The 18,391-nt window shown below is 45.1% G+C and overlaps 1 protein-coding gene across 10 annotated transcripts; it reads left to right on the top strand.

Annotated features, from left to right (window-relative positions):
* Window positions 1-366: 366 nt before the first annotated feature.
* Window positions 367-9,440, top strand: LOC123188309 (uncharacterized). 10 transcript variants are annotated; one of them, XR_006494528.1, is made up of 11 exons: window positions 367-616; window positions 693-992; window positions 1,070-5,018; window positions 5,108-5,245; window positions 5,338-5,400; window positions 5,479-5,554; window positions 5,653-5,695; window positions 5,952-6,104; window positions 6,944-8,058; window positions 8,145-8,320; window positions 9,068-9,440. XR_006494528.1 is itself a non-coding variant. In XM_044600354.1 (10 exons), exons 4-10 carry the CDS (start codon window positions 4,644-4,646, stop codon window positions 6,948-6,950), a joined length of 855 nt encoding a protein of 284 aa, XP_044456289.1. In that variant the 5' UTR covers window positions 367-616; window positions 693-992; window positions 1,070-1,315; window positions 3,150-4,643; the 3' UTR covers window positions 6,951-9,440. The 10 variants fall into 10 exon arrangements, 6 of the variants coding, with proteins under 6 accessions (XP_044456289.1, XP_044456287.1, XP_044456293.1 ...); XR_006494526.1 differs by lacking the exon at window positions 8,145-8,320; XR_006494525.1 differs by having other exon boundaries at window positions 8,145-9,440.
* Window positions 9,441-18,391: the final 8,951 nt, after the last annotated feature.

Here is an 18,391-nt window from a genome sequence, read left to right as displayed (position 1 = left end):
CTATTCTTTGGTGTGATAACATCGGTGCTACATACCTTTCTGCAAATCCAGTATTTCATGCCCGAATGAAACACATTGAAGTTGACTATCACTTTGTACGGGAACGTGTATCACAGAAGCAACTCTAGATCAAGTTTATCTCATCTAAGGATCAACTTGCAGACATCTTCACTAAGCCTTTACTGCTGCCACAGTTTGAGGCTTGTAGGCGCAATCTTACCCTTCTCAGTTCTTTAGAAAGTGGCTAAGATTGAGGGAGGGTGTTAGACTATGTATAGCTTCTGTACCTATGTACGTATATGGTACATATTGTAACACAACCATTATATATAATGAGATAAGCCACCCCTAGAGGGTTGTGCTGGTTCCCAAAACTTATTGTACATTCTGTACCCTTAAACTCCCGTTAAGGAGACGTATTTTACAGACACTGGTCTATGCGATGGAGTGATATTGGTCTATGTTGTGGTTGACTTGTTGTTTGTGTTCGTGTTCTTGCCCCAATCGTACTCGTGCTCTTGTATTATTTTGTTTGTTACGTGATTCTGTCTAGTCTTCGTGCTCAACCTCCGAATCTTCCCCCAATTGAGTGCCTCGACATGGAGGAGCAGAGCAGGTTCGGTTGTTTTCCCCATATTTGCGATTTTCCCTTTACAGATTTAGGGTTAAAACCTCGGATTTTGGGTTCGCAGGTGCAGCAGATTCAGTTTCGCCTGCGTGGCGTGCCGCAGATTTCTCCACGGCGTCGTCACGGCGTGTTCTGGGGCTGATATTGCAGATGGTTCACAGATTTCTGAGCCTCCACTACTCAACCGACCCCAAGGGCATGCAGTTCTTCGTCGGAAGTTCAGCAGGCGGTGGCATGGGTGACCCCGTTTGCAATTTTATTTCCACCATGCCTTGGAAATTTAGGGCCTTTGTTAATTGCTGTGTGTGGCAAAGGCGTTGCCGAATCATCCAGCGCTCAGGACAAGACTCCACCAAATCATCAGGTTTGATTATTTTTGGTTGATGTACTTCAGTTTGACAGCTACAAAACTGGACCTATAATCAGAACCTTATTATACAGGATCTCCCGGAAGAACATGAGGTGGCTCCAGGAGTGGTTGAGCACACCTTATTCGGGTGTTGTGTTCGTGCAGCAGAACATTTGCTAGCCTGTTAGGCCGCTGCCGGACAGGGAGGTGCCAGCGGCGACTGCCTCTAGTGCGGACACACAAATCTGTTCGGCGGAGGCAGGGACTGCACATAAGGCTCAAGCATCTGAACACTCCATAGAACAGATTGACCCCAAGACTCCTGGGTGGACGCGAAGGTATGCATCTGAAATTCTGCTCAGCTACCTGTTATTATTAGATGGCATCTGAATCTGGGGTTGAAATTAGTACACACACACACATATTTTCTTGTGGTAATGAGAGTAGTTTCTCATGCTTGAAGTCTGTCGCATGAAAATCTTTGTTGCAAAATTGAGTTCTGTGCAATAATTCTGGAAATGTAGGAAGGTTAATGGGATTGTTAACGTTTATGATAGTATCCAGTTTCCCGGTTGGTAATTGTTATCCCCTATGTGGTATACATCATCTGTTAATCGTTGGAATTGTGTGAAAATTACCCAGTCATCAAGTATTTGGGGGCGTTTGCTGAACTTGGAAGACTCTGTTTTCTGTAGTAAATACTTTTATGTTCATTCAGGATCAGGATTGGTGCTGCTGCACTAGGCCGTGCCCCATGTCCTAATAGAATGTCAGCAATGGAGAAACCAGTCTGCGGGTTTGCTGAGGATCCTGGTGATCCCCGTGATTTTGCTTTTGATTGGCACCATCTGCTGGTTGGTTATTTATTTTCTCAGTGCAATCTGGGTGCTTGCGGTGGGGCATAGCATACATCTGCGTCAGGTCAGAACTGTCGTTTGCAAACTTAAAAGGTTAAATGGATCATCGAATATGGCATATCTGACGTGAAACCTAAATATTACCATGCAATGAGTGTGACGTGACGCTCGTCCCAATGTCAGTTTCCATAGTTATCATCCTTCTGATGCTTGTCTGATCGAAGATGCTTATCTGAGTAAGGACATCATGCTGCTTGTTGAACATCCCTAACTCAATGTTGTCGAGAAAGAATATCTGAAAACACAAATAAATCTCTCGTCAATAAAAGCCACAACCCCTGGCGAGATACATAACATGTTAAAGAGACTGACCTGCAAGAACAAATGACAACCAACTAAATTAGTGTTTGGGTTGTTGCCAACATGTCCTTCTTAAGCTGTCGAACTGCCTGGAGGAGGCACTCAAGCACATACTCGCACCACTTGAATTGTGAGATCATCTCTGTGTTGGCAAGTGCACCCCAGTAGTCTATGGTAGCATAATCATATTTCGTTGTTGGCGCCAAAACATGGCTCGTTACGAAAATGACGGATGCAATCTGGAAACAGTCCATTTCTTGAATCTTTAGAATTCTGCATACCACTACCATTTTTCCTCTGAATATAGTATATACATTTGGTGATTCCCTGTAGATTCTTTGGACAGTATAATAAGAATGTAAAAGTAGCTTAGGCAGACTGTACTTGATGACCACAAATAATCCAAAAAGAGCAACAAGAATGTAAAAGTTATGCACTTACATCGACCAAAATTTTGCCTCGAATGCATTTGGAAGGGGAATTTTTGTTTTCTACCATGGACGGGACCAAAGTAAGGCAGTACAAAAGTAAATAAGTGCTCTGAAAATTGGTTTTGCTCTTATGTAACTTCAGTTTGGTAAACTAGATCATCCAGTGTGGTATCTTTTTAGTCCCAGTCCCAGGTCTCGGGTCATAGTTCAGTAAACTAGAAATACAGCTTGGGTTATTTACTTACTGCCAAGTTGATTTGTAGGGAGTCAGCCCATTGATTTCCAAAACCTTGAATCTTTGATGTGTAGATGGTTGGATGGTTATTTTGCTTTTCTATGAAATATGGTACTAGCTGGAATTCAATGCTTATTATTTTCATTATAGAAGAGGGGTGACTAATCCATATACTTGCAGTGGTCAGTTAAGTCAGCAGCCTTCAGTTAATGCGCACTCTTGCGTTGAAACCACTCGTTTATCTTCTCATTTTCTTCATCAAAATGAATTCTACTCTGAAACATATCAGGCTATAACTGACGCCATGGGTGAAGGAAGTAAGGACAGGAAAGAACTTGGGGCTTCAGTATATGTTACGTTCCAGTTTAACATATACGGTAATCGCTTTCACGTCATGATCGTGCCAACTCCGCGGCACGACTCCATTGCTCGACTGGTTCGCTTGAATGAGCTCTTCGGTTCAGGTAAACTGCGGGCTGGAGAGGGCCGCGCACAGCCTGACGGTCCACGCCCAAATGGTTAATCAACTGAGCACAGTACTCCACACTCTATTCGCAAAAAAAAAAGTACTCCACATTCAATCTCATGTATTCACATAGCCCCATCGGAATAACACAAATTAAAGAACCGAACCATGCGTACAAGAATGAGATTGGAGTTTAAATCTCGTTCTTGATGAGAAATCTTACATCTTTATTTAAAACTATAAAACTATACAGAGGCTGGGCAACTCGCTCCCAGGGTGCTCCCTCGATGGCAAGCTTCGTCGGCCGTTTGATTTTAGTCAACCCGGTCTTTTTTTCGTTCTTGTCCGTTCGATGGTCGCTACGTTTTGACTTGTGCGTTTTCACCGGACGGTAGATCTTGGCCAACGGATGACCTGTGGGCTCGGGCTGAATTTCATTGGCTGGGTGCCAGCTTATTGGGTGCGCGGGGCAGCCTGTCCTGCCGCGCCGCGTGCATACGAGGAAGCCCGGGTCGCTGGCGCTGTGCGCTGCTTCTCGCGTTTTGCGCCTGCGCTTGTGCTGTCCTCATGACGGGTGGGCCAGTGCTGGCCCTGGTCCCACTCATCAGCTGCGGTGACTACATGTCTCGTGTATAGGATATTTCCTGTTACCTCGGTCAACTGCTCCTGGCGCGACGCTTCTCACGCGCTGCCCGCGCCGTGCGTCGTGGGGAGTTTACTGCCTCCTGCGTCAGCTATAGAGGGGTGGGTCGACGCATGTTCACCCGGATTGTGCACACGCGTTTGTACTAGTGCGATGACGTGTGGGCCGCCGCTGCTCTGGTCCCGCTCGTTGGCTGCTACTACTGTGAGGGTGCTTGGATCCAAGTGACTTATTTTAGTCTGACTAAAAATAGTCTCTTAAGAGGCTAAAATTCCAAGCACCCCTGACTAAAGAGGGGCTAAAACTAGTCTCGAGACTAAAATGTTTTAGTCAGCGGTACCCCTATTAAAATGTGGATTAGTCCTCTCTCTCCTCATTTAATTCCTCTTCTTTAACACATGCGAGTTTTGGATTAGAGGGTTTGAAGGATAATAAATGCTCATTAACTTGATTTTAGTCTCTTTAGTATTTGAATCCAAGCATGGATGAGGCTAGCAAGTTTTAGTCTCACTACTTTTAGTCATGAGACTAAAACATATCCAAGCACCCTCTGTGTCTAGTGCGCGTGTACGCCTTTCCTGTGCGCGGTGTTGCGTCTCGTCTGCTTTGGACTTTGGAGAGAGAGGATGGACTGCAGCTGCCCGATGCATGTGCTTGTGGGGCCTGGCTGACCGATGCATCGTGCGTGCCTCACCTCCATCTGCAGTTGGAGAGAGAGATGGATTGGTGCCTACGACGCGCTGGTCGACGCGGCGGCCGCCGCAGTCCGCGAGCCCGGGTGCACGGTGGCGCTCACGGACCTCCACCGCTGCCTCGATGCCTTTAGCGAGTCCTGCGACCAAGCCGAGCGCCTCGTCCAGGCGGCCGCTGCCGGCCTCGGCCCCGCCGCCACCTGCCACGACAAGCTGTGTCGCGCCGTGCGTGCGGTCGACAAGGATCTCTGGGCCGCCGAGGAGAACGAGATGGAAGACGAGAAGCATCGCCCTCCGACCACGCCGCTGGCGGCCGAGGACAAAAAGCCCAATCGATCTACCTCTTCTCCTGTTGAGGTGATGTTCATCATTCTTGTTTTTTCCATGTGATGTTCATCGTTCCTTTTATTTTCTTGCTTGATGTGCTAATCGTGTTAGTCATCTAGAAGATGAATGAAACTGTGACGGGAAAGGACAGATGGACTGGGATATATTGCCTCGCCGTGCCGCATGGTGGCCGAGATGCGGTAGCCCCATGCTCTGTTCCGATGGGCCTCCTCTGCTCGATGTTGCCGCTGGTTGAGGTTCGTCCTTCTCTGGTTCGCATGTTCTTCGCTATTGCTTTCGATTCGTCGTGCTAATTTCGCATGTTTGCCTTCGTTTTCTTCATGGGCAGTTTGGTACGGTTTCCTGTTGTCGCTTGCGTCGAGCCTTGGGTCCGTCTCTCCTTCTCATTGAGGTTAGTCCACTCCTCTTGTGCTTGCCTATAGAATGTTTGATGAAATGCGTGTGTGTTGACGCTTGTTCTACGGTTCAGCCTACTTCTCCTGTTGCTGGCGCTTCTTCTTCTCGCCGGTCCTGCTGCTTACCCAACCTTTTGCTTGCTGCCTCGGGTAAATAGGCCGTTCTGTTGCTTCTGTGACCGGCGAGTGTTCATTGCATGCCTGTGTGTCGTTGTGCTCTGATCGGTTGTTTTTTGTGTATTTCGCAGGTTGCACGATCTCTGCTGTAGCTGTGTCGTTCGACTCATCAAGGTTTTCTTCTTTCCTTTCTACTACATGTGTGCGTGTTTTACTTTCAGTATCTTCTGTGTCATGCTGTCTGCCTTGGTGATCTTTTAAATATCTGTATGTCGTGCTGATCGTGTAAATGTTCCGGATATGGTTGCGGCTTCTTTATTTATGTTGGACTGTTCTGTGAATTGCCACCATGACACTTGTTGAAAATAGTGTTGTCGGGCGATAATCATTCTTGGCAGTGATTCTTGTTGTGGATGGGATATTGATGCAGATATACCACGAAGGGAAGATCTGCCTCACTGTGCACTTCAGGCGCGCGCACACTAGCGATGGTACAGGATTGGCTTCATGGTGGAATCAGGTGCGCATCGTCCATGGTGGCCTGTCGTGGGTGTTGGTGGGCGGCTGGAGGCGGCTGTAGCAGGTCGATTTATCTGACTACTGAAAATGAGCTTCAGAATATCTGTAGAACGTAGCCCACTTCCAGCCAAATATCAATTATGATAAATCCACCATGTACCATGATCATTTGAACAGTCTTGCTTAAGTTTATGTTAGCCCTGTATGCTGATTTGAGGAGATTGTTAACTTTAAAGTGCGAACATTTATAAAATGATAATTGTAACGTTTTTTGGGATTTTGTGATTCCTATGGAATTAAGAGGTCATCTATTGGCCTATCCCTATTTGTAATTTCAAATAGTTATTTCTTGGTGCACTTCTATTTTAGAAATGAATCAGTAGCCAATTATGCTTGATGTTTCAAGCAGAACTAGAATTGGTAAACAACTATCTGTGAAGCATATATGGAGGCGGGAGTCTGGTTTGTTTTTTTTGCTATGTGCCTATTTGCTTAAGAAAATACTTGACTGGAGAGCAGATTCCAAATGGAGATGCATTTTCATGCGTTGGGGGCAGAAGTAGAATAAATAGTAAATCTTGATCTTATGGAGTGATGATTTACATTCTTTGTGTGATGAGATAATACACAACCTAGGTGTTATTTAGCTTGCTGCTGTAGAAGAACTGACCATCATGATGTGTAGTTTCTGAATATTGAGTCCTCGAGTTTTGGGGAATGGTGCGCTCTAATTTGAAAGTGGTATTTCCTAATGTATTCGCACAGTTAGATATCATATTATATATTTTTTCTCTTACTTGAAATTTCTGCCATGTAAAGCTAGGTTGTCTTTGATTTGTTGTTGTGTTAGGTATTGAACAGACTGGCTTGTTTGGCTAACCTTCCTTTCCTTTTATTTTGCAGGTTCTAGAATCGCTAAGGTTGCTCCTTCTCTGTTCCTTTGGTCAAGGTTTGTCCTTGTCATTCTTTTCTAAGCACTGCACTTTTCTACCCTATTTGTTTACTGCTTATTGTCGTGTTAATTCCTCTGTTCCTGATTTTTCCAGGTGTCGTGTTTGTGTGTTTGTTTTTGTGGTGCTGCTTATATGTGTGACTACCGTATGATCGTATATATCTGCTGAAAAGTAAAACAATTTTTCCTTCGCACGATACATAATTTGTAATGAGATGGTAGTACATCAGTGTATTTGGTGAAACTCGAGCTTCGACGAATATGAAGGTCTTTATGTTGGCATACACTCCTTTATTCCAAATGGTGCTGATATAGAAACACCATCAGGGATTTCATGTGTACCATGTATGTCCATAAAAACAGCATCGATATATCAGCATACTAATGTGCTGATCTAAAAACGTTTTTTTCTAAGTGACGGTTTCGAGTCGGCAAAAATACAGTGTATGTCCATAATGTGATGGCAACTGAGTAGCCATGTGTACAGGAAAGGCATCAGTCTATCAAAAAACACCAGCGATTTTATCCTAATTGTTAATGAAATTGTTGTTTATTGCTTTTACCAATTGCACCTGCTTACAGATATCCTTAAGTTTACTACCTCCTGTCCTTAGAAGCATCAGTTTGTCCTTATTTTTTATATGCTCTGTTTCATCTAAATTGCATACATCCATTTCCAACAAAACTAGGGGAGTCCGTATAAATTAGATATGTTCCTTTTCTTCTCAACAAGTGTCTATTATGAGTACTGCAATTTAGACATGATTAAGAATGGTACTGGAGTTTGCTTATCTATCATGATTTTTTTAGTTCTGCTTAGTTGATGGCCTCACGTAATGTGCCTCCATGGATGGAGCTTTCCCTGTCTACCTTGTTGAATGTTCTACCATGGATGGAGCTTTTGCTGATACCCTTTCTGAATAGCTGATATTTATTGTACCTCATCTTTGCTCCTGGTTGGTGGGGAACCCCTCCTGGTCGAGCCCCTAGCCCCCCACCTTGGCAGCTGCCTGGAGAGGAGGATAGCCCGAGGACAACTCCCAATGTGCCGAGGAGATGGGAACATGTGAGATTCTTTGTTTCTTTCTTCCTTCTTTCCTCATCTTCCCAACCTACAATTTGTTTTCTAATTTCTCTACAAGTTTTTCACAGGGTATTTTAGGCTATAGCTTGACTTGGCACTATCGTGAAGTGGGGTAATTTTCCATATTGATATGGTTGGTATGCACATCCCACTAAGAAGCAAGGCGCAATAAAAGCTCATTTTCCATTTTGCAAAGGTTCCTTTTAGTAACTGACGCGTCCATGTTGATGCAGCTACAACTATGGTAATGCAGGTTATACTGCAGGGTCCATGATGCCTTTCTAAGTAATTTTACCGCATATATTGTAGGGTGTTATGTCGCTTAGCAAACTTTACTCCAGTATATGCAACTTTCAGAGTTCTAATTCGTCTGTGTTATAACAGATTTGGTTTGATTAATTCAAATTTCTTATTCAGGCATGTATACACAAATTGCAGGGTGTATTAGCGCTTAGGAAACTTGCTTTTAGTATGCATTATTTTCAAGCTTCAAGGCGTATTATTATTCATTTTATGTTAGTTGTCTGTACTTGGCCTACATTTTTGTTTTCAAATAGTTCTGCCTCTCAATTTGATATTTCTATTTGCTTTTGCTTAGTAATATGATGTATTGTTTTCTTGCTCTAGGCCTACTTGTGTTCAAGGTTTAGTTGATTGTGTTTCTTAAGGGTGTTTTATTTAATGGCATCAACATTGGCATTAATTCCATTCTGCATTGTACTGTGATTTTTCCAAGCAACACCATTATGGCAATTTTTTGCTCCATTTTAAGTTTCGCTTGGATCACTAGCCTACTTGTTCTCACCTCATCATCATGGCCTTTCTGAAGGGTGTTCAGGCATTTTTGTCCTTCTGTAAATTAGTGGCATTAAATTAGTGGTCTTCTATTCGTGTTGCGAACCCCAATATGGCATCTCACCATTCCCCATGATCCACATGTTAACTGTGGAGTTATTTAATGATAATAGGATATCAATTGCCTTTTCTTTAGGATAAGCCGACACCTAATAAGGATCAGGAGAACAACAGATATGCTAAGAGACAACCTTTTGGGGTTAAGGATATAAACAACAACAGGGCTTATGAGGCCGAAGAGAGCTCGAGTGGCGTCTTTTGGTTCTTGAAGACCTGCACGTTCCTGGTGGCGTAGAGCAAAATAATTTGGAGGCTTTAAGGCTACTGCACTTCATGTATTTAGGATCAATTCTTTGTTTTAGTTTGAAATATTCCCCATTTCCTCCTATTTGATTGATTCATCTGATGGACATTTTGTCAGGCAAATAAACAAAAGGCATATGTATTGTTACGAGTGAAGCCATCCATACTCCCATGTGGAATTCAAGAAATAGAGAAATGTTATTGTTTTTGTACTAATTGTTTGCTTGGCCAAATGTACTGTAAATGATTTATTATTATTCAAGGTATAGAGAAATGTTGTTGTTCTTCATTGTAGTGGATGATATCTATCCCAATTATTGAGGTGATGGAAGTACTACTGAGGAGTTTTGTCTTTGACTGAATGAAGTTGTCAAGGAAGAAGGAATATGTGTTGAGGAAGAAGGGATAAATATATCGCTTGATTCATGGGCCGAACTAGCCGCCATACGTCTGCTTGGAAATATACATGTGTCTAAAAGACACATGAATACTTTTTTTTCAAACACACAAAAACAAAGTTGATAGAAACACTACTCTTTTGAAATGTGTTTTAAATGCATATTTCATAATAGACGTATCTACACCTAGGAGCACCAAAACCCTCTCTCCTTAACTGGTTTTATACATGGTGTTTAGTATACATATATTCTTAGGTTTTTCATCTTTTCCCTCTTTTTTTGCAGGAAAAATATGCATGGCCAGGCTTCTCATCATGATAACCATGTTTCCAAACTTGCTAAAAAATACAACCATGCCAACTTTACTCTCTCATCATAGTGCCCATATTTTCAAACTGAACCTATTCATATTATGCAAAGATTCCCCTTTCCCAAACTATTATTTAACAACATAATAAACATGTTTAAAAAATAGCATGATTTAGTTGAAGGTTCTTGCAGCATGAAACTATTTTCATCGACAGCATGTCTTCAGCAGGTCTCTGCGCCATTTGGCGCAACGGGTCAACTAGTTTGTAGAATCGATGACCAGCATTCACTCCACCGCGTGCAATCCAAGTGCAGATCCGAGCGCTGCAGTGAGGGCATGGAATGAGGGGCCAAATCTCCTCCTGGCCAAGGGAGGACGATGGTGGAGAAGGGATGGGGCTGCTGGCACTGGCTCCGGTGGGTTAGAGCATCTTCACTCACGCCTCCAACAGGCCCCACAGGGCGAGTTTTTTTCACGCCGGCGTCGAAAAAACCCTCCAGTCGCGTCCCCAGGACACCGAAATCCGCCGTCTCGGCCCATTTTTTTGGCCCACCGATCCCGGACCGAACCCAGCGCATTGGGGGCTTCAGCGGAAGAAAAAACCGCGCCTGGGCCACCACTGTTAGGCGGAAAGGCATCTTGCGCACGCCCTACCACCGTCGTGCCGATCCCGGCGTCGGCTACCCACCCACCGCTGCTAGAAAGCCCATTCCCCGCTGGAAAAGAGTGTTCTGTTGTGGCAGCCTCCACCCCGCTCCTGGGGCAAGCTTTACGGCGCACCGGCCACACAGGGCGTGAATACCGGCGGCATGAACTCACAATGACATCAACGTACTGCAGTGCTCCTTATTTGGTATGCCAGGAACTCACAATGACATCAACGTACTGCAGTGCTCCCCTATGTTTGCCAAGCTTGTTGAAGGTCATTCTCCTTCAGTGAACTTTGAGGTCAATGGGCGACACTACAACAATGGATACTACCTAGCAGATGGCATCTATCCGAGATGGTCCACATTTGTGAAGACTATCTCAAACCCTGTGCTAGGAGGCAAGAACTCCCACTTTGCCAAGTGTCAGGAGGCTTGCAGGAAGGATGTTGAGCGGGCATTTGGTGTGCTCCAATCTCAATTGTTGTCCGGTACCCCGCTCAGATTGGTCGAAAGATCAAATGTGGGAGGTCATGACTTGCTGTGTCATCTTGCACAACATGATCATTGAGAGCGAGCAGGAAGAGCCAGTATTTGACAGTGAACCATATTACAGGCAGGGTCCTCTTGCCCAAGTTGATCACCAGCTACCGACAACCTGGACTGCCTTCCTCAATATGCGCCAGGAGATCCGAGACCCACAAGTGCATCAACAACTATAGCAGGATTTGGTGAAGCACCTATGGAGGCTCAAGGGCAACGCCTAACTCGGCGTGTGATGAAATATGAGTTTTTATTTGTTGAACTATATGATTTGTATTGATTTTATGTGATGAACTATGTGATAAAAAATAGCTTCTGTTGAATTTGTGCTGAGGCACATCGAATATGGACCAAAATTGGTCAATTTACGTCGATAGTGGACCAATTTGCGTTGAAAGTGGGCCAAAATCGGCGCCTGCAGGTAACCTTTGGGGGGAGGGTGGGAACCCGAGCCTCTCCATGTCGATTTTTCCACCGGCGCACCCCCAGACGGCGCTATTTCAAGCCCTAGGGGGCCGAACGGCTGAGGATACTCTTAGGATGCAACAGCAGACCTGACCGGGTTCGTGTGGATCCATAGGATTATGAAGAGGACCAGCGTGTTGGAGAAGATTGGTAGCTCCAACGGGAGAACACATTAAATTAGTTTGGTGCGTGGGTCCACCACGAAAGGGTTCTCTAAGGCGGTAGGGGGCGATTGCGAGGCGATCGTGGCTCCTACGCTAGGGTTAGGGTTCCAGCTTCTCGGGGGTGGTTGGGATCTAGCAGCGATTGAGGGGCGACGGCGCTCTTTGTGATCGCGGGCTGGGAGCGCTTGCTCTGGGCTGTGGATGGCGTCCATGGCCAGAGCCGAGGATGGCAAGGCGGTGGGGACGTCACGGGGCGTAGCGAATACTCCAAGGCCGGCGGGTCAGGGACCGGTGGCGGGGACGACGGCGTCCTCACCTCCGGGGGCGATCTCGTCGGCGGCGGCAACACCAATGGCGCGACGTAGCGGTTCTGCAACCGGGGGTTCCTCGCGGTCTCCTGCGGAGAGTAAAATCCCAGATCCCACATCGAGCTTGTCCGCACGGCTGGGGGGGATGGTGCTGATGGAGAAGGAGGCCGAGGGCTTTTTCTTTGAAGATCCGGAGGCAGAGCTGCCAAAGTGTACTCGTTGGTCTGCCGTGGGTAAGGTCTACTCATCTCGCTTCTTTAACAAAACGGTTCTGGAGAGGACAATGCAGCGGGCCTGGGGTATGCACCGGGAAGCACAGTTCAGGGATATGGGCTCCAGCATTTTTGTGGTGCATTTTGGAAGTGAAGGAGATTACAAACATGCGCTGAACAATTGTGACGCCCGGGTAATTAAGCTACAGTGATCCTCTGCTAATGATGCCATGTCACCTTGATTATAGTTGCTAATCTCGAGTTAATTCAAAACCGTTTCAAATTTAAATCCTAAATAAGTCAAACGACAAAAGATTTTAAATATTAAAATAAAATAAACCGTAGCTCGGATGGAAAAACTTTGTACATGAAAGTTGCTCAGAACAACGAGACGAATCCGGATACGCAGCCCGTTCGTCCGCCAGACATCCCTAACATAGCAAACGCGCAACTTTCCCCCTCCGGTTCATCTGTCCGAAAACACAAAACACCGAGGATACTTCCCCGGATGTTTCCCCCCTTCACCGGTATCACCTCATGCCGCGTTGGGGCACGCCTAGCATCACGCTTTGCTTTGTCATGCATCGTTATGCATCTGTTTGCATTGTATTCATTGTTTCTTCCCCCTCTTCTTCCGCTAGACACCGAGACCGACGCTGCTGCTACCCAGAACGACTACAGAGTTGACGACCCCTCTCTCTTGCCAGAGCAACCAGGCAAGCCCCCCCCCTTTGATCACCAGATACCGCCTACTCTTCTCTATACTGCTTGCATTAGAGTAGTGTAGCCTGTTACTGCTTTCCGTTATTCCTATCCTGATGCATAGCCTGTCCTTGCTACTACTGTTGTTACCATTACCTGCTATCCTACTGCTTAGTATAGGATGCTAGTGTTCCATCAGTGGCCCTACACTCTTGTCCGTCTGCCATGCTATACTACTGGACCGTGATCACTTCGGGAGGTGATCACGGGCATATACTATATACTTTACACAGTTACATTACTTATGTTACTGTTCGGAGATGGGGGCTGAAGGGGCAGGTGGCTCCATCCCGGTAGAGGTGGGCCTGGGTTCCCGACGGCCCCCGACTGTTACTTTGTGGCGGAGCAACAGGGCAGGTTGAGACCACCTAGGAGAGAGGTGGGCCTGGCCCTGGTCGGCGTTCGCAGATACTTAACACGTTTAACGAGATCTTGGTATTTGATCTGAGTCTGGCTACTGGCCTATACGCACTAACAATCTATGCAGGGACAGTTATGGGCACTCGACGTCGTGGTATCAGCCGAAGCCTTCGTGACATCAGCGACTGAGTGGCGCGCGCCGGATTGGACCGTAAGCCTGCTCTTGTATTAAGGGGCTAGTTCTGCTTCAGGCCGCGTACGCAACGTGCGGGTGTGCAATGGGTGATGGGCCCAGACCCTTGCGCCATAGGATTTAGACTGGCGTGCTGACCTCTCTGTTGTGCCTAGGTAGGGCTGCGACGTGTTGATCTTACGAGGCCGAGCATGACCCAGGAAAGTGTGTCCGGCCAAATGGGATCGAGCGTGTTGGGTTATGTGGTGCACCCCTGCAGGGAAGTTAATCTATTCGAATAGCCGTGATCTTCGGTAACAGGACGACTTGGAGTTGTACCTTGACCTTATGACAACTAGAACCGGATACTTAATAAAACACACCCTTCCAAGTGCCAGGTACAATCGGTGATCGCTCTCTCACAGGGCGACGAGGGGAGGATCATCGGTTAGGGTTATGCTATGCGATGCTACTTGGAGGACTTCAGTCTACTCTCTTCTACATGCTGCAAGATGGAGGTGGCCAGAAGCGTAGTCTTCGACAGGATTAGCTATCCCCCTCTTATTCTGGCTTTCTGCAGTTCAGTCCACCGATATGGCCCTTTACACATTTACCCATGCATATGTAGTGTAGCTCCTTGCTTGCGAGTACTTTGGATGAGTACTCACGGTTGCTTTCTCCCTCTTTTCCCCCTATCCCTTCTACCTGGTTGTCGCAACCAGATGTTGGAGCCCAGGATCCAGACGCCACCGTCGACGACGACTCCTACTACACCGGAGGTGCCTACTACTATGTGCTGCCCGCTGACGACGACCAGGAGTAGTTAGGAGGATCCCAGGCAGGAGGCCTGCGCCTCTTTCGATCTGTATCCCAGTTGGTGCTAGCCTTCTTAAGTCAAACTTGTTTAACTTATGTCTGTACTCAGATATTGTTGCTTCCGCTGACTCGTCTATGATCAAGCTCTTGTATTCGAGCCCTCGAGGCCCCTGGCTTGTAATATGATGATTGTATGACTTATTTTTTATTTGTAGAGTTGTGTTGTGATATCTTCCCATGTGTCCCTGATCTTGATCGTACACGTTTGCGTGTATGATTAGTGTACGGTTGAATCGGGGGCGTCACAAGTTGGTATCAGAGCCGATTGTCTGTAGGAATCCCCCTTCCACACTCCTTGGCCGAAGTTGAGTCTAGTCGATGAAAATTGTTTTACTAACTTGGCTGTGTGGCCCTTGGGCCCACGTCGCCATCGGGTGTTATTAGGATCTTTTATTCCTCGTCTATACTCTGGAACTCTGATCTCTCTTCTATTCGGGTTAAATGAATTTTGCTAAATCTAACATTAGGATCTCGTTATCACTTTCACCCGGAGAGCCCCTTATTACTGATGATCGTCTGCTGCACGGGAAGACCCTGAAGATACTCTCCGCTGTTAACCCGAGAACTTGTGTTCATCGCGTTTGCAATTCCCCTTCCACCGTCAACCCTTATGGGTAACTACTTGCAGTTGGTATTCTTACATTCATCCCCAGTTGGTCTTGTTATTACAATATACCCCGAAATACTCGTCATTGTTTCGATAATCCTTTGAGCTTACTGCCTTGCTGTTCTTTATCACCTGAATACCCCTATGGGTAATTCTCGCAATTATCGAGTATCCGCTCATCCCCCAGTTGTCCATGTGTTTCACAATGGTCTTCGAAATACTATTCGATCCTCCAAAAATCCTTAGTAGCTTATTGCTCTGCAATACTTGTCTGCTTGCATTATGGATGCTTTCCATATGTCTGGCAATATTCGTTAGTATCCTTAGACACCGTCATTTTGATCCTATTGATTCAACATGAGTGCGAATGCACGCAATCATCAGTTGATCCTTTTAAATTATCTTTCTGGCTCAGACATCATTTTAAACATGAGCTGGTTCTCGACCAATCAGATCGCCATCGATTGTACCCCTAAGCATACGCAACTTATCCATCCTTAATCAGAGTGTTTGCTTATGATCCCTTGATTGGAAATCATAAATCTTTTGCATTTGAGCTTTGAATTAGTCAGTTGTTTCTATAGTCTGATCTCCTTGCATTGTTTCTCCCTCTGGTTGAGTACCGATGCTCACACCAGATCCGTTGAGGACCACCAGATCCTTTGTTGGATTTTATCCGACAACGTCCTTCATATTCAATAAGTCTGTGAGCCTTTCCTCAGATACATAATGCCTTTGGTAAATTGTATCCTCTGCCTTGTCATCCATGCTCTACTTTTGAGCTTGTGTTATTTACTCCTGAAGTTTGTGATATATGTTCCTAAGATACCCGATGGTTTGAACTAATGCCTTCCCTAATCTGTGCAAACCCGGAAGATTTCACGGGTCATACTTATCTGGTATTGCACCAGGTAAAACTTTCAACAACTAATGTCATTTTCAAAATACAAGAGGTGCATGAAAGGTTATGCGTTGAACAAGTGGGAGTCGACCTTGAACCCTGTGTTCATGCCCATGGACACGATGTATACCTGATCATGGAAGCTTCTCTTAAAATAATTATCCCCTTGTTACAAGATCATCTTGTATCCTTGGATGTGGTTTCGACCAAAATTTCTTCCTTTGATCCATTTCTTGGACAAGTTAAAGTACTTGTCTTCTGCAGTTCATTATACCTGTCCAATCCTTATTCTGATCTACCTTCGAGTATTACCCTATGGTGTCTCGAGAATAACACGGAACTACATAAATTCTTATGAGTTCTTCATCAACTATTATTCTCGTCGATTCCATTTTTCCAACGGGTTCTGAGTTGTTAGAACCCCTCAAGGACACCGACAAGTGAATCAATTCCGCACTCCGACTCAATAAGTTAATCTCCGTTGCTTATGAGTTTAATAATCCTTCAAGTCACTCCTAGCCTGATCGGTTATATCATTACCATGTTAAATTTTAACTGTGCTATCCGGTCCTTCTTCCCGTAGCACAATTATTTGACAATGAGCTAAGCTTACGTCGATTTTCCTCATCATATCATTTTGCCTTGAACAACAAGCTTGATTTCGAGTTGTGCCGTACCCATGGTTCCAATAACCTTTCGCTTCATCATTCCTTTGAATTGATGTCGTCGCTGGTTGATTACATCTTCATGAAACCTCTCCACAAAAGTGTCGTGATCATCATCAACATTCTGAGTGTTTCCAGGATATCAATTGAATTCTTGATGAGAAATAGCATCCTTTGCCCTCGATGATTTGGGTTATCATCGACAACATTATTGCATTCCCCCCAACACAAAACTTGTTCCTGATTTGTGCTGTACCTTGAGTTCCTTGCTATCCGACTTATGACATGTTCTACCGCGGAGTATTACCATATTTAATGTCAAGAAGGTTGTGAGGATTGCTCCACCTCTTAAGAATTCTTGCTATAATGATACTTCTCACCATCACCATTCTTTCTTGGTCCTCGTGTTGATTCCAACCGGGGTACCCACAAGTGAACGGTGGGGTATGGATTCTGCACTTCTAGCAACCCTATTGCTCTGAAGTTAATGATCGAAATTTCATTCTTAGACTATCGGTTGCTGAACCACCGTTCTAACATTGATCATGCTACATAACCCCATAATTCGGGTGCACCTTTAAACAAATGTTTAATTGTGTATGTTTTCCTCAAGCATACCTCCTTATGTCATCTGATCTGAGAAATGTTATCTCCTTATTCACATAGTTGCGGAAATCCATCCTTTTGGAAATCTCGAGGAATTGACGCTGAGTCCATCAGCCACCTCCTCGTCCTCTCATTGGTTAAATGATGAACTCTTGTTTTGGAACTCGCTTCCATAGTTCATTTCCAAGGATCTTACATTATCATCTAGTCAATGTGTGTTACACCTTTTCTTCTCAGGCACCCTGAGTCTGAGGTATCCTAACACCGACCAGATCTGAACCCCAGTCAGATATGATGGTTGGAATATATTTCCAAGGGTAATAACAATGTTCTTTATGACCCGGTAAGGTGATGTCTTGCCCAGTACACCTGGCCGGAGGACCTATTGTTAATGTTTCCTTTTTAATAAGGTTATCCATTCTTCCCTGAGGAAATTGTAAGACTTATTCTACAAGTTGTTCCTGATGAATCCTTCATGTATCAAAAGTACGATCTTTGCTTGAAGTCCATGTCAATGCTATCTCGAAGCATGTCTATGGTACTCCGTTTTTCAACAAGAACATTTGAAGCCCAGTGCTAAATGTTTCTTGCTCAATTATCCAATCACCGTTGTATGGGTAATGTCATGAAATTTCTCTCCCCTTTCCTGAAGGGTTTTCTACTTAATATCCTACCAGGGATATCATGCTCTATTTGTCCTTGGGAAGGATATACCCCTGAAATAAGTGTTCAAAAACATTTTTCTTTCCATTGATCTATTTAATCTGATAATCATACTATCCTTCCCATTGTATTGATTAACATTTCTAGTAATCTGACTTATCTGAGCAGTGGCATTTCCCTGCTTAGCTAAGCACCTTGTTGTACCACTCTGTCAGTAAGACCCTGTTACTATTGTTGATGACATTCCGGTAGCCACCGATGGACGAGAACTTTGCCTATTGGTCCGCCTCGTTCAACGAGCAGGAAAATGGTTCTCTTCGTCCCTCGCCCTTGGTACCGACGTTGCCGACATAATTGATAGTCTATCCTCTGACATGCCTTGTTATCATGACTGTGCAAAATATCACTGTCCTTCCTACTTTTGAACCACATGGTGGGCCCTTAACCCACAGTTCCACATGATCGAAACCTGACTCTCCTGTAACCCCGGTTTCCAAG

Source organism: Triticum aestivum, chromosome 2A (assembly GCF_018294505.1).
Source record: "Triticum aestivum cultivar Chinese Spring chromosome 2A, IWGSC CS RefSeq v2.1, whole genome shotgun sequence".
Taxonomy (NCBI): domain Eukaryota; kingdom Viridiplantae; phylum Streptophyta; class Magnoliopsida; order Poales; family Poaceae; genus Triticum; species Triticum aestivum.
The sequence above is the reverse complement of the archived record's forward strand: the minus strand, read 5'-3'. Positions and strand labels throughout refer to the sequence as shown.

Excerpts from the sequence above, each read along its gene's own strand:
- LOC123188309 (XM_044600354.1), top strand. The coding sequence starts at position 4,644 with ATGCATCGTGCGTGCCTCACCTCCATCTGCAGTTGGAGAGAGAGATGG. Across the intron at positions 5,401-5,478 it reads CGTCTCTCCTTCTCATTGAG|CCTACTTCTCCTGTTGCTGG; the intron begins GTTAGTCCACTC and ends TCTACGGTTCAG. Across the intron at positions 5,696-5,951 it reads GTGTCGTTCGACTCATCAAG|ATATACCACGAAGGGAAGAT; the intron begins GTTTTCTTCTTT and ends ATATTGATGCAG.